The 15640-nt window shown below is 38.2% G+C and overlaps 1 protein-coding gene across 1 annotated transcript; it reads right to left on the bottom strand.

Annotated features, from left to right (window-relative positions):
• Positions 1–565: 565 nt before the first annotated feature.
• On the bottom strand, positions 566–6225 carry LOC120720519. Its single transcript, XM_040010248.1, has 6 exons — positions 5267–6225; positions 4801–5139; positions 4485–4706; positions 3737–3865; positions 2224–2288; positions 566–1617 (listed from the first exon to the last, which is right to left on the bottom strand). The coding sequence occupies exons 1-6, from the start codon at positions 5307–5309 to the stop codon at positions 1495–1497; spliced, it is 921 nt and encodes a 306-aa protein (XP_039866182.1). The 5' UTR covers positions 5310–6225; the 3' UTR covers positions 566–1494.
• Between the last annotated feature and the right edge of the window lie 9415 nt (positions 6226–15640).

Genomic DNA, 15640 nt, shown 5'->3' with positions numbered 1-15640 from the left:
CTGAACAGTTTTTCTTTTCTGTTCTCATTGTCATCCCCTACCACTAGCTCAGTCTAAATAGAGTTGTCGTTTTTCTCCTCCAATGCCCTATTGTGTTGTACATTTGTTTCTCTTTACACTCCCTGTTCTGACCTGTCTCCCCAATGTGATGTTTGTGTAATGTATGTATGGTAAGCAGAGGTCCAATTTCGCTGCACGCAACTGCAAGCGACAAATAAAGGCTTCATCAGTCAATTAATATGCAAGTCCTCATTACAGTACAGATTTGTTTCAGTGTGTGGTTCTTTAGTTTATGTAGTTAATAATAATATTTATGTGACCATACCTTTCAGTTTCATGGTGTGAATAACTAACATACTGGATTACTTTTTGTGCCAGAGGCATGGTCCCTGGTCCCTCAGCTGCAGGGGAGGAGTGGTGCAGTGATCTCAGTAGGGGGAAAAAAAAAAACTAGTATGTGTAATGACGTACTTTTTTGAATAACAACCCCAACACTGGATGCAATAGTATTGTTTATTTCCAGTATCTTTTATAAAAGTATTCACAGATACTACAGTGGGCAGATAAGCAAGATGCTATTTAACTTTGAATATAAAAACTAAAAAGTTACAAGAACATAAGCAGCAAATAAATTGTTGCCCATAAGACTTTTACTTAAAAAAATGTATATCCTTTTGCACAGCTACCAATCTGCGTGGTACGGAGCCCTGCAAGGGACATGGGAGAAAAAAAAAAGGAAGATGAACTTTTGCGAGGTCTCGCAAAATAGGCCGCATCCTCCGGAGGCCACCAGCTCGAAGCTGACAAGCCAGACGACGAAGGCTGTCCCAATTCGAAGGCTGCTCCAAATGCATCCTTTGTGTCCCAACCTATCCCAAATTTCATAGTGAGGCCCAGCCAACTCCAGTTTCCAACAACTGTGGCAGCAATATTACTTAGTTTTAATATTACGCTTTCTGGGTCACAAAATAAACTTTTAAGATATTTTCAGGCGAATGTAGCCATGTAAACTTCAAATATCTGCTCAGTTTATCAACACATCAAATACTTGCAAAAGCGTTCTCATGTTTTCGGAGACGTTTGTTACCCAGCAGTTCAAAGCTTACTGGGATGTTGAGACCCACAAGAGCCAGCGAGAATACTGCACTCCCAGCACATCGTGCCTCAACCACCTGGTCAGCTTCGAGCTAGCAGCCTCTGAAGCATGCTGCCTATTTTTGCAAGATCTCGCAAAAGTTTATCTGCATTTTTTTTTCTCCCATGTCCCTTGCGGGGCTCCGTAGCCTTGCAATAAACATACACAGCATATATATTAACTACTCCACCTCCTTCATCAAAACAAGAATCATAAAGGTAATAAAAAGAGTCTCTCTCACAGCAAAAAAAAAACAAAACAGAAGAAGAAAAACAATCCCTCCTCACTGTAATTTTCTTTTGATCGCAACACATTTTCTTTACCCCAGAGGAATCTGTATGCTTCATGGGGACAGCCGTTTACTGGCCTTCTCTAATGCCAGAGTATATGCTGCACTCTGGTGACTCCTTACTCTTCCATCTTGAAGATTTTCTTGAGGGGAAATCCAGAGCCACATAGTTTAGTCCTGCTTCTTCACCCTCCTGTAAATTATTCACAGAAATGAACAAACATTTGAAAATATTTTTAAACACATAGGACACATAAACACAAACAACACAGAGAACAACACATAGCCTTGTCTGTTTGTTTCTCTTCAAACGATTATTATTTGAGACGACTTCATGTTTCCGTGCAATGGTAACTGCAGCTGTTTCATATTTGCTAGTTACGATCATGAAAACACACATCTAAAGTAGACATATTACACTAAAGTGTGACCTAACCAAACATGTCATCGTTCACTTTAAAGGACTTGTTGGTGGGATGTCAGGTGTGATTCATTACTAAACTGTCATTTGACACCTCAGCTTCAGATCAAAACTATTTCTTTTACCTTTGCTGTCTGCACTTTCCTGTATTTCACAACATCCAACTGCTTCCTGTTTCTTTTACAGAATGTTTATCTTACTGGTTCTGTGTGTTTCAACCTTAAAAATTCAGTATTTAATTTGTCAATGAGAGCACCTATCAAGTGCAGTACCTATCCAATATTATGATCGAAGTCTAGTCATATATGTCATTATTAGATAGACATTATATGGATATTTGGATAGCTATAGATGGTGTGTGTGTGTGTGTGTGTTTACCTCATTGCTCATTTGATCCCCAGATGATTTTTCCTGTTCAACATCAGTAAAGACTTCTACTTTTCCTGTTCATTAAAAAAGATATTAACAGTGATTTTTTTTTTTTACCTTGTCAGGTCAGAATCCAGAATAAACTGTTTAAGGCTTTAGTAATGCTGTACAGAGCCTCCATTTACTCTCACGGCAGCTTCAGCTTCACATGATGATAGAAGCACATTTTAGCACCTGCAAATTCAAACCGTTAACCTCCTGTTTTATCACTTTGGTCGATTAAAATCTGAGTACTGGAACAGCTGCTTAAGTCTGGTGGAGTCATTTTTATGTTCATGAAATGCATTTGAAACAACTTCTCTTTAATTATCTGCAATTGTGACTTCATCTATTAAGTAACTATTTGAATTCTAGTAAACTAGGAATATTTTTGTTTGTGTTTACTTATATACACTATTGTAATGGAAATGTTGATAATAGTTTTAGGGAAAAAAATTGTTTTACAGAAAACTTGCATGAACCACGAGGAATTAATTTGAAATTCAAATTTCTGGCAGTTGTGAAGTTTGACAGTTCTCTCTATTGAGTAGAGCCGAACAGAAATATCACACAGAAAGTGCTGAATATGTCGAAAATTCACTAATTTTGTTAAACATGACTGATTGCTTTAAAATAATCGTTGGCCCTTTTTCCAAAACTGAAGAACTTTAATAAATAAAAGTTAACTATCCTCTGCCAATCTGGTGTGCAATCATCTTAAATGGCAAATGTATTTATACAGTAAAATACAATAAATTATAAAAAATATTCAAAGATGCAAATTATCAATAAATACATCGTCAGACAGATTGAGCTTTTTTTCATTCATCTGAGAGAACAGCGCAGTGGATTTACTATTGTCATGACTTTCCCTTACATTTGCCTCTTATCTCTCTTATCAGAACCAATAAAATGTTTCATGACTTTCATGGCTGTGGTGAGCACAATTTAAATTTGCATAAATTTTATTCATGCAAAAATTCAAATAAATATCAGTTTGATGATTTTAAAGTTATAATAGAGTTGTTTCAGAGCTTAATTTAAAGGTTGAACATATTATATGGGACAACTCATGAGCCACAATTGAGAATTATTTATTTAAAGTTTTTAAAAAGAAAATAGCACTAAAAGGGTAGAAAAAACAAATGCCCTGAATTAATTAAAAGTGTATATCATAATAAATAAAAACATAATAAATTAAATGAAAGGCTCTGAGCTGTACAAATAACAGTCAGGATAGAAAAGAACTTCATCACTACTCGTAGTTATAAATGTCATAAGAAACCTACAAGATACTCTCTTGTATAAATAATGATTGATATTAGTATTAGCTTTTAATATTTTAACATGTTTTAATACGGGTGCTACTCCTGTCAGCTAAGAACAAACTGAGGTTACAGTTCAGTAAATAGTAAATATATATATATATATATATATATATATATATACGCACACTACGTTATATTAGATGTGAATAACTTACCTTTGCAGTGCTTGCGAGGTTGTTTTTTCTTTTTTCTTTCTTTTTTCTTTTTGGTGAGAATCAGTGCAAAGTTCACAAACACAGAGCAGGCCAGCAGTACGCCAAGCACAGTAACGAGTAGGAACTCCTCTGGAATAAGAAAACATTACAGCAGACTGTTAACATTCTAATTATATAATGGCACAATAATGTACATATCTCACTGTGAGTGAGGTCACAGTATTAAAGTTTCATTTAAATAGTTTTCATTCACTGCATGAATTTTGAGTTTCAGAAGTAGAAACTCAGGAAAAGCTAAAAACAAAAAACATTCAGGATTTTAACCACTTTTTGACTCAATTTCCAAGATGTACAGTGTCTCAGTAATAAATCTTCATAAACATTAGTTCATACATTTGTGATTTTTATGCCAAGACGAAGAAGAAATAGCACAAGTAGCAGCAGCCAAAAGGAACCTGCAATAATTCTTGTAAGCTTTAAACTGCAAATCTGATTTATAGATTTCCAACCACTGTGGACTGTGAGACGTAAGAACATTATAATGTTTATATTAAGTATTTTGAGCTGTCAGCAGCTAATGATACATCATATTGCATATCCACACAATGATCACCTAATTATCTAACTCACATCAATTTTAGAGGGCTCAAAACTACCACGCGAAGCCCTCTAGTATATATTCATGGAAACCAAGACAGCAATAACAAGCAAAATAACTAAAGACGTAAATAAGACTTTACAAACATACTGGTCTCCACTTTAGCTCCTTCCCCAAGCAGGATCTGTCCACATGTTACCACAGTACAGTAGTAGGTCCCACTATCAGACGTTTCACCATATGGACACTGATCTGTCTCAGTTTTGTTCTTGGAGAGGAGCGAACACTGCAGAGTGACTGCATTACCCAGATGGACTGGCTCCACTTCTCGACTTTTTTTCATGGTGACAAATGTATTTTGCGTTTTAGGATCTGTGGGACACAGAGAGACATAAAATAGCATTAACTAGAATTGTTTGGCTTTAGCCGCAGATATGATATAAACGATCAAATTAACATACTTTACCATTCACTGCCACAATTGTGCCATTTTTAAATCTCATACTGAATGATGATCCTGCTTGACAGAAGTACGTTGCTTCATCTTTTTTGCTTACATTTCTTATGATAAGAGAATGCACATTACCCACTTTTGTGGCACTGAATCTTGAGTTGTTCTTTTGAAATAATATTTTGTCAAAACTTCCTTCAGCAACTGTTTGAACCATATATCCAAAATTCAGCTTATACCAGTAAAACAACCCTTGATCACTTCCAGAGAGCGCACATGTCAGAGTCACATTATCTCCGGGTTTAGCCACAGTTAAAGAGATCTGCTGAGGAACCTCATTCGTTTCAGTCAAAGCTGAAGCAAAGAGACAAACAGTAACAGTTAGAACAAAACAGAAAAAAGCATTCAAAAGGATATTCATCATGTTATGCCAAATATTACAAAACCTCATGTTTTACATTGTTTACAATGATAAACTCACACAATGTACTTAGAAGCATCAAAGAAACCAGTCTTCCAACCATTGTGGTACCTCAGCCTTCTCTTTCATAACTAATATCTTTACACTCAAAGGAAGATTTAGTCATGAGCTGATTAAGGTTTACAAAGTGGAAATCACAGTGATTGGCTGAAGCACAAAATGCACTTCCTGTAAAAATTTGCAAACCATTTACATATTTAGAGGCAAACACATTATTGCAAGCTGATGACAGAACAAAAAAGCACTCTGCTTTCGCTAACATAAGTTATGTTGTGTTACACTTTTGCTTTTTTGAGAATTGTAATGTAACTCCATAATTTTTATTATACTCTACTTGATCTGCTAGTCTTTATCGACCTTTGAGCTTCAAATTGTTACATTTAATTGTTTTGTAAATGTAAATGTTAAAAAAAATTGTGATGTTCATTTAGGTCCTTGTCAGTCTGTTAAAAAATAAATGATGATAGACAAAACTGACATGGATCACCTGTTAGCTCTACTTTTACAGAGTAAAAAAACGTAACGTAAACTTTATTCTGAACTCTATTTTCTGTTTACACAAAAAATAGAGTTTAAAAACTGAAAGTTTTACCAACCGTTTGAAAAAAATGTAAGTGCCAAAAATTAACCTGACACTTTGAAACATGAATGACCAACAAACAGGGTTTTTTTCCTTTGTCATGACATGATATTGTATGCAAGTACTTACAGTAAAAGATGTTTATTGAGTAATTCTCTGTGAGGTGAGAAATAATGAGGGAAAATATGAAAAGAGGCCACCACAGACGTACACTCATTGTTTTGATTAAAGCTGACTGCAGGAAGTGTATGCTGTGTGCAGCTTAGTGTGTTACAAATCCATCCATCCATCTTTTTCTTTTTTAATTATCTGCTATTAAGTTATTTCTTTTTCAAGTTATTGTACCCTAAATAATAAGTCACATTTTACATTTTACATGACATTAAGTGAAACCAGCCCCAGTCACATTGCCACACACTTTATCTCCCTGCACACAAAATGTTAATTCCATGTTACATAATTTGTTTCATATCTGAGTAGACAAACTAAGATCATTTTTTAACCATAACCAAGTATTTTTGTTGCACAAGCCAACAGAGTAGTTTTGGTTGCTACAACTACACCTTCACTGGCTTCACTGATACTGTGCTGCCAGTGCTGATGCACTGAATTAGTTTTCTGTATATCAGAGCTTAGCAGACACCTACTCATAATCAAACATGCAATGACCTGAAAAATACTGAACAAAAGTCTTTATTGTGGTGTCCTGTCTGCCTGTTTGTCTGTCTGTTTTGTTGTGCTTTTGCTATTAGGTTTAATTTACTATCAAAGTAGTTCTTGATTCGGTTCATTTGCAAATAAGGACTTGAAGTCACCTGCAGTCTTTTATTTCTATCATACTTTCAGTATTTTCAAGATCTCTGTTGTAACGTATGTAATTTTGTCTATAAGATGAATGAAAATTGTTCTTATTTAATTTTTTGTAAGCTGTTACCTTGTTTTTTTTTATAATTTGCAGACTGTTGACATGCTGATTAAATACAAAATCATATAAATCATTCACTTTACATTCAAAGGACAGGGAAGCTGAAACCCTTCACAGAGGTGTGACACGATGAAGGAAAAATTCAAAAGACATCAAAACAGAAGCACACTGGTTCACAGCATGCTGGTTCACTGCATGCTGTGAACCAGCATGCAGCAAAAAATCCCCTGTTGCCCCTTCAGGCGGTTTGCCCTTCAAGCTCAGGTCCTCTACCAGAGGCCTGGGAACTTGAGGGTCCTGCGCAGTATCTTAGCTGTTCCTAGTACTGCGCTCTTCTGGACAAAGATCTACAGTGTTGTTGCTGGGATCTGCTGGAGCCACTGGCCTAGCTTGGGAGTCACTGCACCTAGTGCTCCAATTACCACTGGGACCACTGTTTCCTTCACCCTCCACATCTTCTCGAGCTCTTCTCAGAGTCCTTGGTGCTTCTCCAGATTCTCGTGTTCCTACTTCCTGATATTTAGATTTAGATCTCATTTCTAAGAGAAGTCCCACTATGCGACAAAAACAGTTCAGGAAACAGAATACAAAGTGCAAGGTGTTGATCTGGCCTTCACACTCAAGCATCCTGCACTGGAACAAGCCCACACATAACCCAATACACAACCCACAGAACCCAAAATGGTTGTTCATTCATCATTTAAATTATATAAAGAGATTTTATTGTAGATTAGAAAGTTCTTATCAACCCTGTGGTGAATTACAGCTTCATATATGATGTGCTCTGCATAACTGAGACTACTGGTTGTGTCTGAGCTGTGGATAGGACATGAAGGGAAGCCACAAATGACTAGAGACATGGAGATGAAGAGACATGTCAAGAACTGATCATTTTGTAAGTCAGTCATCCTGCCAACACATTTATATAGCAATTTAAAAACAGCAAGTGCTGACCAAAGTGTTTAACGAGGACATAATAAAAATAAAGTAAAAATATATTTTAGTATATTGATATGTAACACCCTTATTCACATGCTAAACCGGGAGGGGGGGGGTAGAAATGGGCACATACACATGCTAACACTCTTACAGGGGAAAGTGCGGAGCTTCTTGCACAGATAAAGGAAATCACTGAATCCTGGGGCTTATTCACTTATTGTTCCATGTGTTTTCTTTTTGTTTGTTTTTTCATTGCTTAATCAAGATTCTCCAAAACTTCTCAGACCTTATGTATGTTTATAGGTGGAAACACTGACCTTTACAAGCTAACAATTACCAGTGACGAAGCAACTATCTAAAAATAGTTTGACTGAATCAGCAAAAGTCTTGTACTTTTTCACTTTCCAGTATTGTGGTATGTCCCAGTATCAGTGCTTGTGAAAGAACAAGCAAAGCCACATGTAAGCCACATGCAAGATGCAAACTATGGCTGGCTACTTTTCTGCTTTCAACGCCCTACCAACCCTGTTTACTCAGAATGCATATGCATTTGGGCATCAACAGGACGTGTAACTAGTTCAAAACAAGCTGCCGCAGACTATTTTTAGCTGAAGCTGTCGATAGTTTTTAGACCTTCCTTCCTGAATGTGGCCTCATTTTGTTACGATTAATCTAGATTTGTACAAAAATAACCTTTAAAATATATAACTACAACTTTTAAAACTAAATGCTAAATGCTTCTTTTTAAAGTAGAAGCTTTTAAACCACATCATTGTGAGCAAATACCACATTGTGCAGGACGAAACATGAATGATTCGAGCAGGCACGATCAATTACAGAAGAAAACCACACTGCTACAATGGAAATTCTCATAAAACTATTTTTATATCACACGTGAAGCATATGCATATACTATTTATGCAAACTGCCAGAAAAAGATGCCTCTCAGTGGATTCACACCTCGTTTGGATCACACAAACTGCTGCTGAATTTTTCATGCATTTTTTGTGTGTTGCGGGTTGTTAAATGAACAAAACATTACAGTGCAGTCTAGCCTAGAAAAAATCCGGTCGTTAAGTGATGATGTGACGAATCCTACTTCTGGGCCTAAAGTAGTCTGCGTTTAATATGGCTTTTGTGTTGTTAACATGTTTAATGTTTTGTATTTTCTTCTATTTGATCTCACAAAGCTCCTAAAACAGTCAGTGATCACTGTTGACCTCCCTCGGCTTTTATTACCGCTAATCATTTATTTAAGCTCAGTTTTTAAAACCTTAGATGTAACTACAGCCCAGCCCATGCAGCAGTATATGAATGACTAACCTCGTATTGTGGATGGATTATCTCAGTTGTTCTCCTGGCTGAAGTTTGGTCCTTTTACAGCATCCTGCCATGCGATTACATTTCTTCGTGACCACCGAGAACACTCACGTTAACTTTTATCGAGTGGAAAAAAAGTTAGCTTGTTTATATTATGCTAACATAGCTGTGTCGTTAGCGGTCACGTAGCACATCATTATATACCAGCTAGCCCAACTTCAGTAACCCTACAAACGTCACTGCTGTTTAGTTTTCTGTCTTCATTTATGTTGGAAGTGATAACAGAGCTGTACGTTTGAATTTGTTTCCAAACCCCCGCAGTCAGGACATGCTATATTGTATTTAGATAGAAGCTAGCGAGCTAACTTCCTGCTAACTTCTAACTCCGTTAAATATCATAAATTCCGTTTTCATGGATGCCTGGATGTTAAACTCAATTGTTACACCTGGTAGAGCAGAACACTGATCATTTTATTAAAGATGAAAGACTTTAGACAGTTTTTCAACTCTCAGTAATGCCACAGTGATCGTTTGATATATGGACCTGCAGCGGAGTTTAGGTCCAGACACGGCTAGTGCCGTCAGACTTAACGACCGGATAAATGCATGAACTAGTTTTTCAGCAATAGTCTGAGACAGGATATTTCTAATTTTAGAGATACAACGCAAATGGAATAAAATAGTCTTGTATATGCATTGAAGGACATATCCTGGTCCTAAATCTAAGGTGTTCTCACAGTGTTACTGGAGGCCAAGGTAATACAGAGTAAGAATCCTGTTAGATATCATATTTCTAAGATTTTCAGTTTTATCTGAATTTAGAAGCAAAAATTAGAGGCCTTCCAGGTCTTTATTAAGATATTCCTGCAGTTTAACTAATTGGTGTGTTTTATCTGACTTCATGCATTGAGGTTTAGCAGGACAAGCATAGAGATGACTCCACTGTCAAAGGCCAGAAGAAGATCATTTGTAACCTTCACTAAAGCTGTTTCTGTGCTGTGATGAGCTCTGAAACCTGAATAGTACTTTGTCAGAAGTATTAGCCCAGCAGTTCGATGCAGTTTTTATTTTTAAATGAAATAATAATTTCTTTATAGCACTTTGTTTCATTATGATTAGTTGAAATATTTAAGTCAATGTAGAATAAATGCAGCATTGCAGCCCCAGCATGTTGATCAAGTGATGACAGACACTCTGCTTCCACCTGCTGGTGAGTTGATAAATTCTTGTAATAAATCAAACCTTTAGCTCAGGCTTTCCCATGCCACTCCCATCTCCATGAACCTTGTACTCTCTCTTCTATTGTGTGCCTTCTTCCTGTTTGGCATATATTTCTCTAGTTTGTATATATCCCTCTTGTCATATACAGTCCTCTTGTCTGTTATTTATTCTTGCTGACCAACAAGTTATATGTTTACACGATGCACAGTTGGTGTGGACTGCCCACAATTTTGTTGTACTGAACAACAACAACAACAACAACAACAACTATTCACAAAAAAGGACAGCATTTTTGGAGTGTTTATCACCCTGCATATATGTTGCATACTGCCTATGGCTGTTGCAGGTGGGGAGAGCTTTCATTAAGCTAAAACAGATTAAAACCAATTTGAGTTCCACTAGGTCTCAGTACAAAACATGTTTTAGTTGGTTATACTTTGTTTGAAATTTTTATGAGAATTTTAATTTACTTCTGTCTTCTAGTCCTAGGTAAATTCCTCAAAAGGTTTGCTAATGTATACTTTGCTAAATCCTTTAATAACGCAATTTGTAAAAAATATTTAAAAATATGTCGTAACAGGAGTTTTACTAATAATGTATGGATTGCATAATTTTAAATTGCCTGCTGTGAACAAATCTCCTCCAGTGCTCTGCACAGAGCTTAACATTACACTGCAGTAATGTTAAGACCAAACTCAATTTTTACAGACACGTAAGACAAAGCAGACTGTCATTTGCATCACAGCAGATTCTTTTGTCTCACATTAGCATCTAAATCTGAGACTAATAAATATATGTACAATATATAATAGTATATGCATTACTGGATGTGTATACTAAATATGTTTTTCTACGTGTGTGTGTGTACATATTTTACAAATTAAATAGCGTAAACAATAAAATAAAATATATAAAAATATACAGAGTTGGTTGAGACATGTGCAACAGAGGCATTTATATACAGTGGTGCTCCACCCCAGGGAAGAAGGCAACACTACCTGGTGGAGTTTCCCCCTCCAGGGGCAAGGGTACCTAGACCTGGGGTATAGAGTACGCTTGGGGAGTGTGATTGTGTGTACAGTTTCTATTTATGTCTGTCTCCACGTTGGGTGAGTGTTGAGTAATTGCATATGAGAGCATGAGGGTGGGAATGGATGTTTGTATCTGTGTGTCTATATGTCTGTGTCTATATGTCAGGTTGGGTATCAGACGCCACCTCTCTGGGGACATCTCAGGCCCTCCAAGGTATGGAGGCCTATCTCCCCCCACCACTCCCCCTGCCAGTGGCAGACGCCCTCAGACAGATCAGTGCGTTGGTGGTTCTTTGTGTCCGGGGATGGGCGTCCAGGTACACACCGGCTCACTCCTGGTGGCTGCTTGTAAGGGCCTGGAGCCTGGGGCTTGCTCGGGCCCCTTCGGGGGTGGGGTACCCTCGGCCTCTTGGCCTGGGGCTCGGTCACTCTGGCACAGCTGGCTGTCAGCGGAGCTCACGGGCACGTCACTGCAACTTCAGATATGTGAAGCTGGCAACCTTTTAAGTTCATTCATTTCTCTTTTTGAAATTTTTGACTGACCGGGGAAGCCACACAAAAGCTAGCAAGCCACCGCTTTTCCCACTTATGTACAAATACCTTTCTGCTCTTATGCATGTCGTCATATCGAAATATATGTTATTGTTTATTAATAAACAGCACACAGTGGTCCCGCTGTTCATCCATCACTGCCTCGCTTTTTCGCTGATTTTTTTATTGCACAGTTCAACTGTCAACAATGCGCATTGCATTCTGCAGCCTGATTGACAAATCTCCTCCGTGTCTTGTCTCCTGCGCTTGCCAAATTTGTCATGTTTGGTTTTGATAACCATCACGTCTAATAAAAAAAACAGCACAAAAACACCCATAACTATGACCCTCATTCGGAAATAGGCACCTCATCCACACCAGGGGCTCTGCCACCAAGGAGTTGTTTAAGTGCCTCAGTGACCTTGCCCCCAGAAATTGGCAGGTCATCCCCCTCATCCCCAGACTCTGCTTCCTCCTTAGAAGACATGTCAGTGGGATTAAGGAGGTCCTCGAAGTAGTCCTTCCCACAGGCTAACCAAGCCCGATAGGACTCCTTCTTCAGCCTGGTGGCTCCCTTCTAGTGATGGGTCGGTCTCGAACGAAAGGGCTCTTAGAGCCGGGTCTTTGACGTGAACGACGCGAGCCGGCTCCTTATCGCGAGCCATGGGGTTTTTTTTCTTTCTCTCATCCTCTCTCTCTCTCGCACTTTTTTTCCGCTTCACTCCGCATGCGAGCCTTGTGCTTCACGCTGGGAAGAGGGGGGAGGGGCGGTAGTTACACTCAGTGTTGCCAACTTAGCGACTTTGTCGCTATATTTAGAGAGTTTTCAGACCCCTTAGCGACTTTTTTTTCTAAAAAGCAACTAGCGACAAATCTGGCGACTTTTTCTGGTATTATTGGAGACTTATTTATGACGACTTTTTGACGTGAAAACGTGTATCGCTCTTACTCTCAACAAGCAGTGGTGCTGCCTTGGGCACCTCACCCGTGCCAAAGCGCTCACAGGCGGAGGATAGTCCTCCCCCAGCTGCTATCAGGGCAGGAGGCTAGTGATGGGTCGGTCGTGAACGAAATGGCTCTTAGAGCCGGATCTTTGACGTGAACGACGCGAGCCGGCTCCTTATCGCGAGCCGTGAGGTTTTCCGCTTCGCTCAGCAGAAGCGAGCCTTGTGCTATACGGTGGGAAGAGGGGGGAGGGGCGGTAGTTACACTCAGTAGCACAGGAACAGAGTGGGAGGAAGAGAGAGAGAAAGAGAGCCAGGGACAACAACGCCACATTAGAAAGGTATAGTAATCATCCACAACTATTTTCAGTTGCAGATGATAAAGGATTCAGAAAGTTTATTCATGCAGGTCCATATGACAGAGAATGTGCATGTTCTTTTTGTTTTCATATTATAATTTATATTTAATTGTGTTGTGGTTTGCAGTGTTTTGTGTTGTTGCACTTTAAATTTATTTAAAAGGAAAAAGCTGAAAATTTAAATAGTTAAAAGTTGAAATGTGAATAGTTGATTTTTGTATTATATGATTTATTTATTACATTTTATGTGGAGTGAATAAATAAAAGTAAAAGTAAATTTATGGTGGCCCCTAGAGACAAAACACGTACAAACTCCAAAACACGTAAAAACACGCGCAAACTCTACGTACACTGAGCTTTTGTTACCTAGTGGCTACACAAGCCAGCAAGTACCAACGACCGGATTTAGTGTGTGGTAGTAACAGGTAAATGAACTTTTAATTATTTGACTATATATGAATGCTTGTGTATAAATACACAAACAATACACATATGCTTTCATGCTTTCAATTGTGTAATTTAAGTGATCTAGGTAGCTCTGTTTTGGAAGTTCAGTTCATGCTAGAAATGTGTTTTGGAGTTTTGCGCGTGCTTTGTCTCTAGGGGCCACCGCATATATTTATATATAAACATATATAAATAAAACCTTTTTTTTTACATTAGTAATTCCTTTTGTGCATAATTTTATATTATTGTTAATAATAAATTAATTAAAGCAACAAAACAACCTGAAGAGCCGGTTTGGAGCCGAAAGAGCCGGTTCTCTAAAAAGAGCAGGAAATCCCATCACTACAGGAGACGTTCACACCTGTGCGTCCAAACAGCAAATGAATTGCGCATAAGCGAAGCCGCTGCTCTCGCACTGACTGTAACGCAGTCAATTCTTCTTTTACTGTTATGCTGTTTTGTGGATCACAAGGTTTAAAACTACTTATAAACACACACTCTCACACACAAAGTAACTCCACCAGAGTGCCAATTTCGGGTCACTTTTGCCGGTCCAGGCCTGGATAAAGGAGCAGGGTTGGAATTGTGACATTAAAAAACAATAATTGCTAAAAGAAATTTAATTTGTAGTTCTAAATAAATTCTAACTGCATTTAGGACGTTTTTTACTCACTTTATGTCTCTTCCATGATGTTATTTCTCTCTCCAACATCGTAGGTCTTCTTTTTGTTTTCATATTATAATTTATATTTAATTGTGTTGTGGTTTGCAGTGTTTTGTGTTGTTTCACTTTAAATTTGTAAAAGGAAAAAGCTGAAAAATTAAATCACGTATGAACTCTGAAGCGCGTACAAACCCTGAAGCACGTACAAACTCCAAAACACGTAAAAACACGTATAAACTCCGAAGCACGTATAAACTCCAAAACTCGTACAAAAGACAACAGAAGTGCTCCAGGATGCTAGGCACAGTGTTGAGCTTTTGTTACCTAGTGGCTACACAAGCCGGCAAGTACCAACGATGTGGTAGTAACAGGTAAATGAACTTTTTTTTTAAAATTATTTGACTGTATATGAATGCTTGTGTATAAATACACAAACAATACACATATGCTTTCATGCTTTCAATTGTGTAATTTAAGTGATCTAGGTAGCTGTTTTGGAAGTTCAGTTCATGCTAGAAATGCTTTTTGGAGTTTGTACGTGTTTTGTCTCTAGGGGCCACCGCATATATTTATTAGGGGTGCAACAATACTCGTATCGATATTGAACCGTTCGATACAGTGCTTTCGGTTCGGTACGCATATGTATCGAACAATACAAATATTTTTTATTTATTTTATCAACTTTTCTTCTGACGATGCTGTCTGTGTTGAGCGCTCAGTGGATCTGCACTCGACAGTGCAGCCTAGGCGGAGTAATCGAACGCAGATTCACTGAGCGCAGGGCAAGCTAGCGAGACAGAAGTTAAGCTCTCCTTGCAACATGGCAAATTGAACCTCCCCCACCCTCATTCAGATCTGGCCTTTGGAACTATTTTGGTTTTCATGTGACGTATGACCCTGAAGGTAAGCGCGTCATGGACTAAAGTAAAACAGTATGTCGGATGTGCCACGCAATGCTCAATTACATTGGTGGGAACTAGTGCGTTAGCGCAGTTAGCTCGTTAACGTGTTGTCCGTCCAGCCCCACGCACGGGGCGATCCGCGGTAGCTCATTAACCGAGATTTGCCGTGTTGTGACATTAACGTTATTTCAACGAGATTAACGCTGACAGCACTAGTGGGAACACAACGAATATGACTGCACATTTATTCCGACATCATCCTAGTGCAAAGACAAGTGGAAGCAGACAAAAACAACAAGCACGCATGCTACAAACTTTACACGAGTCATTTAGACAGCCGTTAGCACATGATTCTCCTTATGGGGACCTGATATGTTTAATATTCTGCTGAGAGTATAGCCCAGAAGAAGAGTATAGTATAGCTTTTATTTTGGAAAAAGCCATTTCTCTGTAATAAACTCTCTTTTCCAAAGATGAGGGATTTCTCGATCAGATAGATTAATTTTTTTAT

Source organism: Simochromis diagramma, unplaced genomic scaffold (assembly GCF_900408965.1).
Source record: "Simochromis diagramma unplaced genomic scaffold, fSimDia1.1 OVJJ01000585.1, whole genome shotgun sequence".
In the NCBI taxonomy this organism is placed as follows: Eukaryota; Metazoa; Chordata; class Actinopteri; order Cichliformes; family Cichlidae; genus Simochromis; species Simochromis diagramma.
Note: the sequence above shows the minus strand (reverse complement) of the source record. Positions and strands in the feature narration are given on the sequence as shown.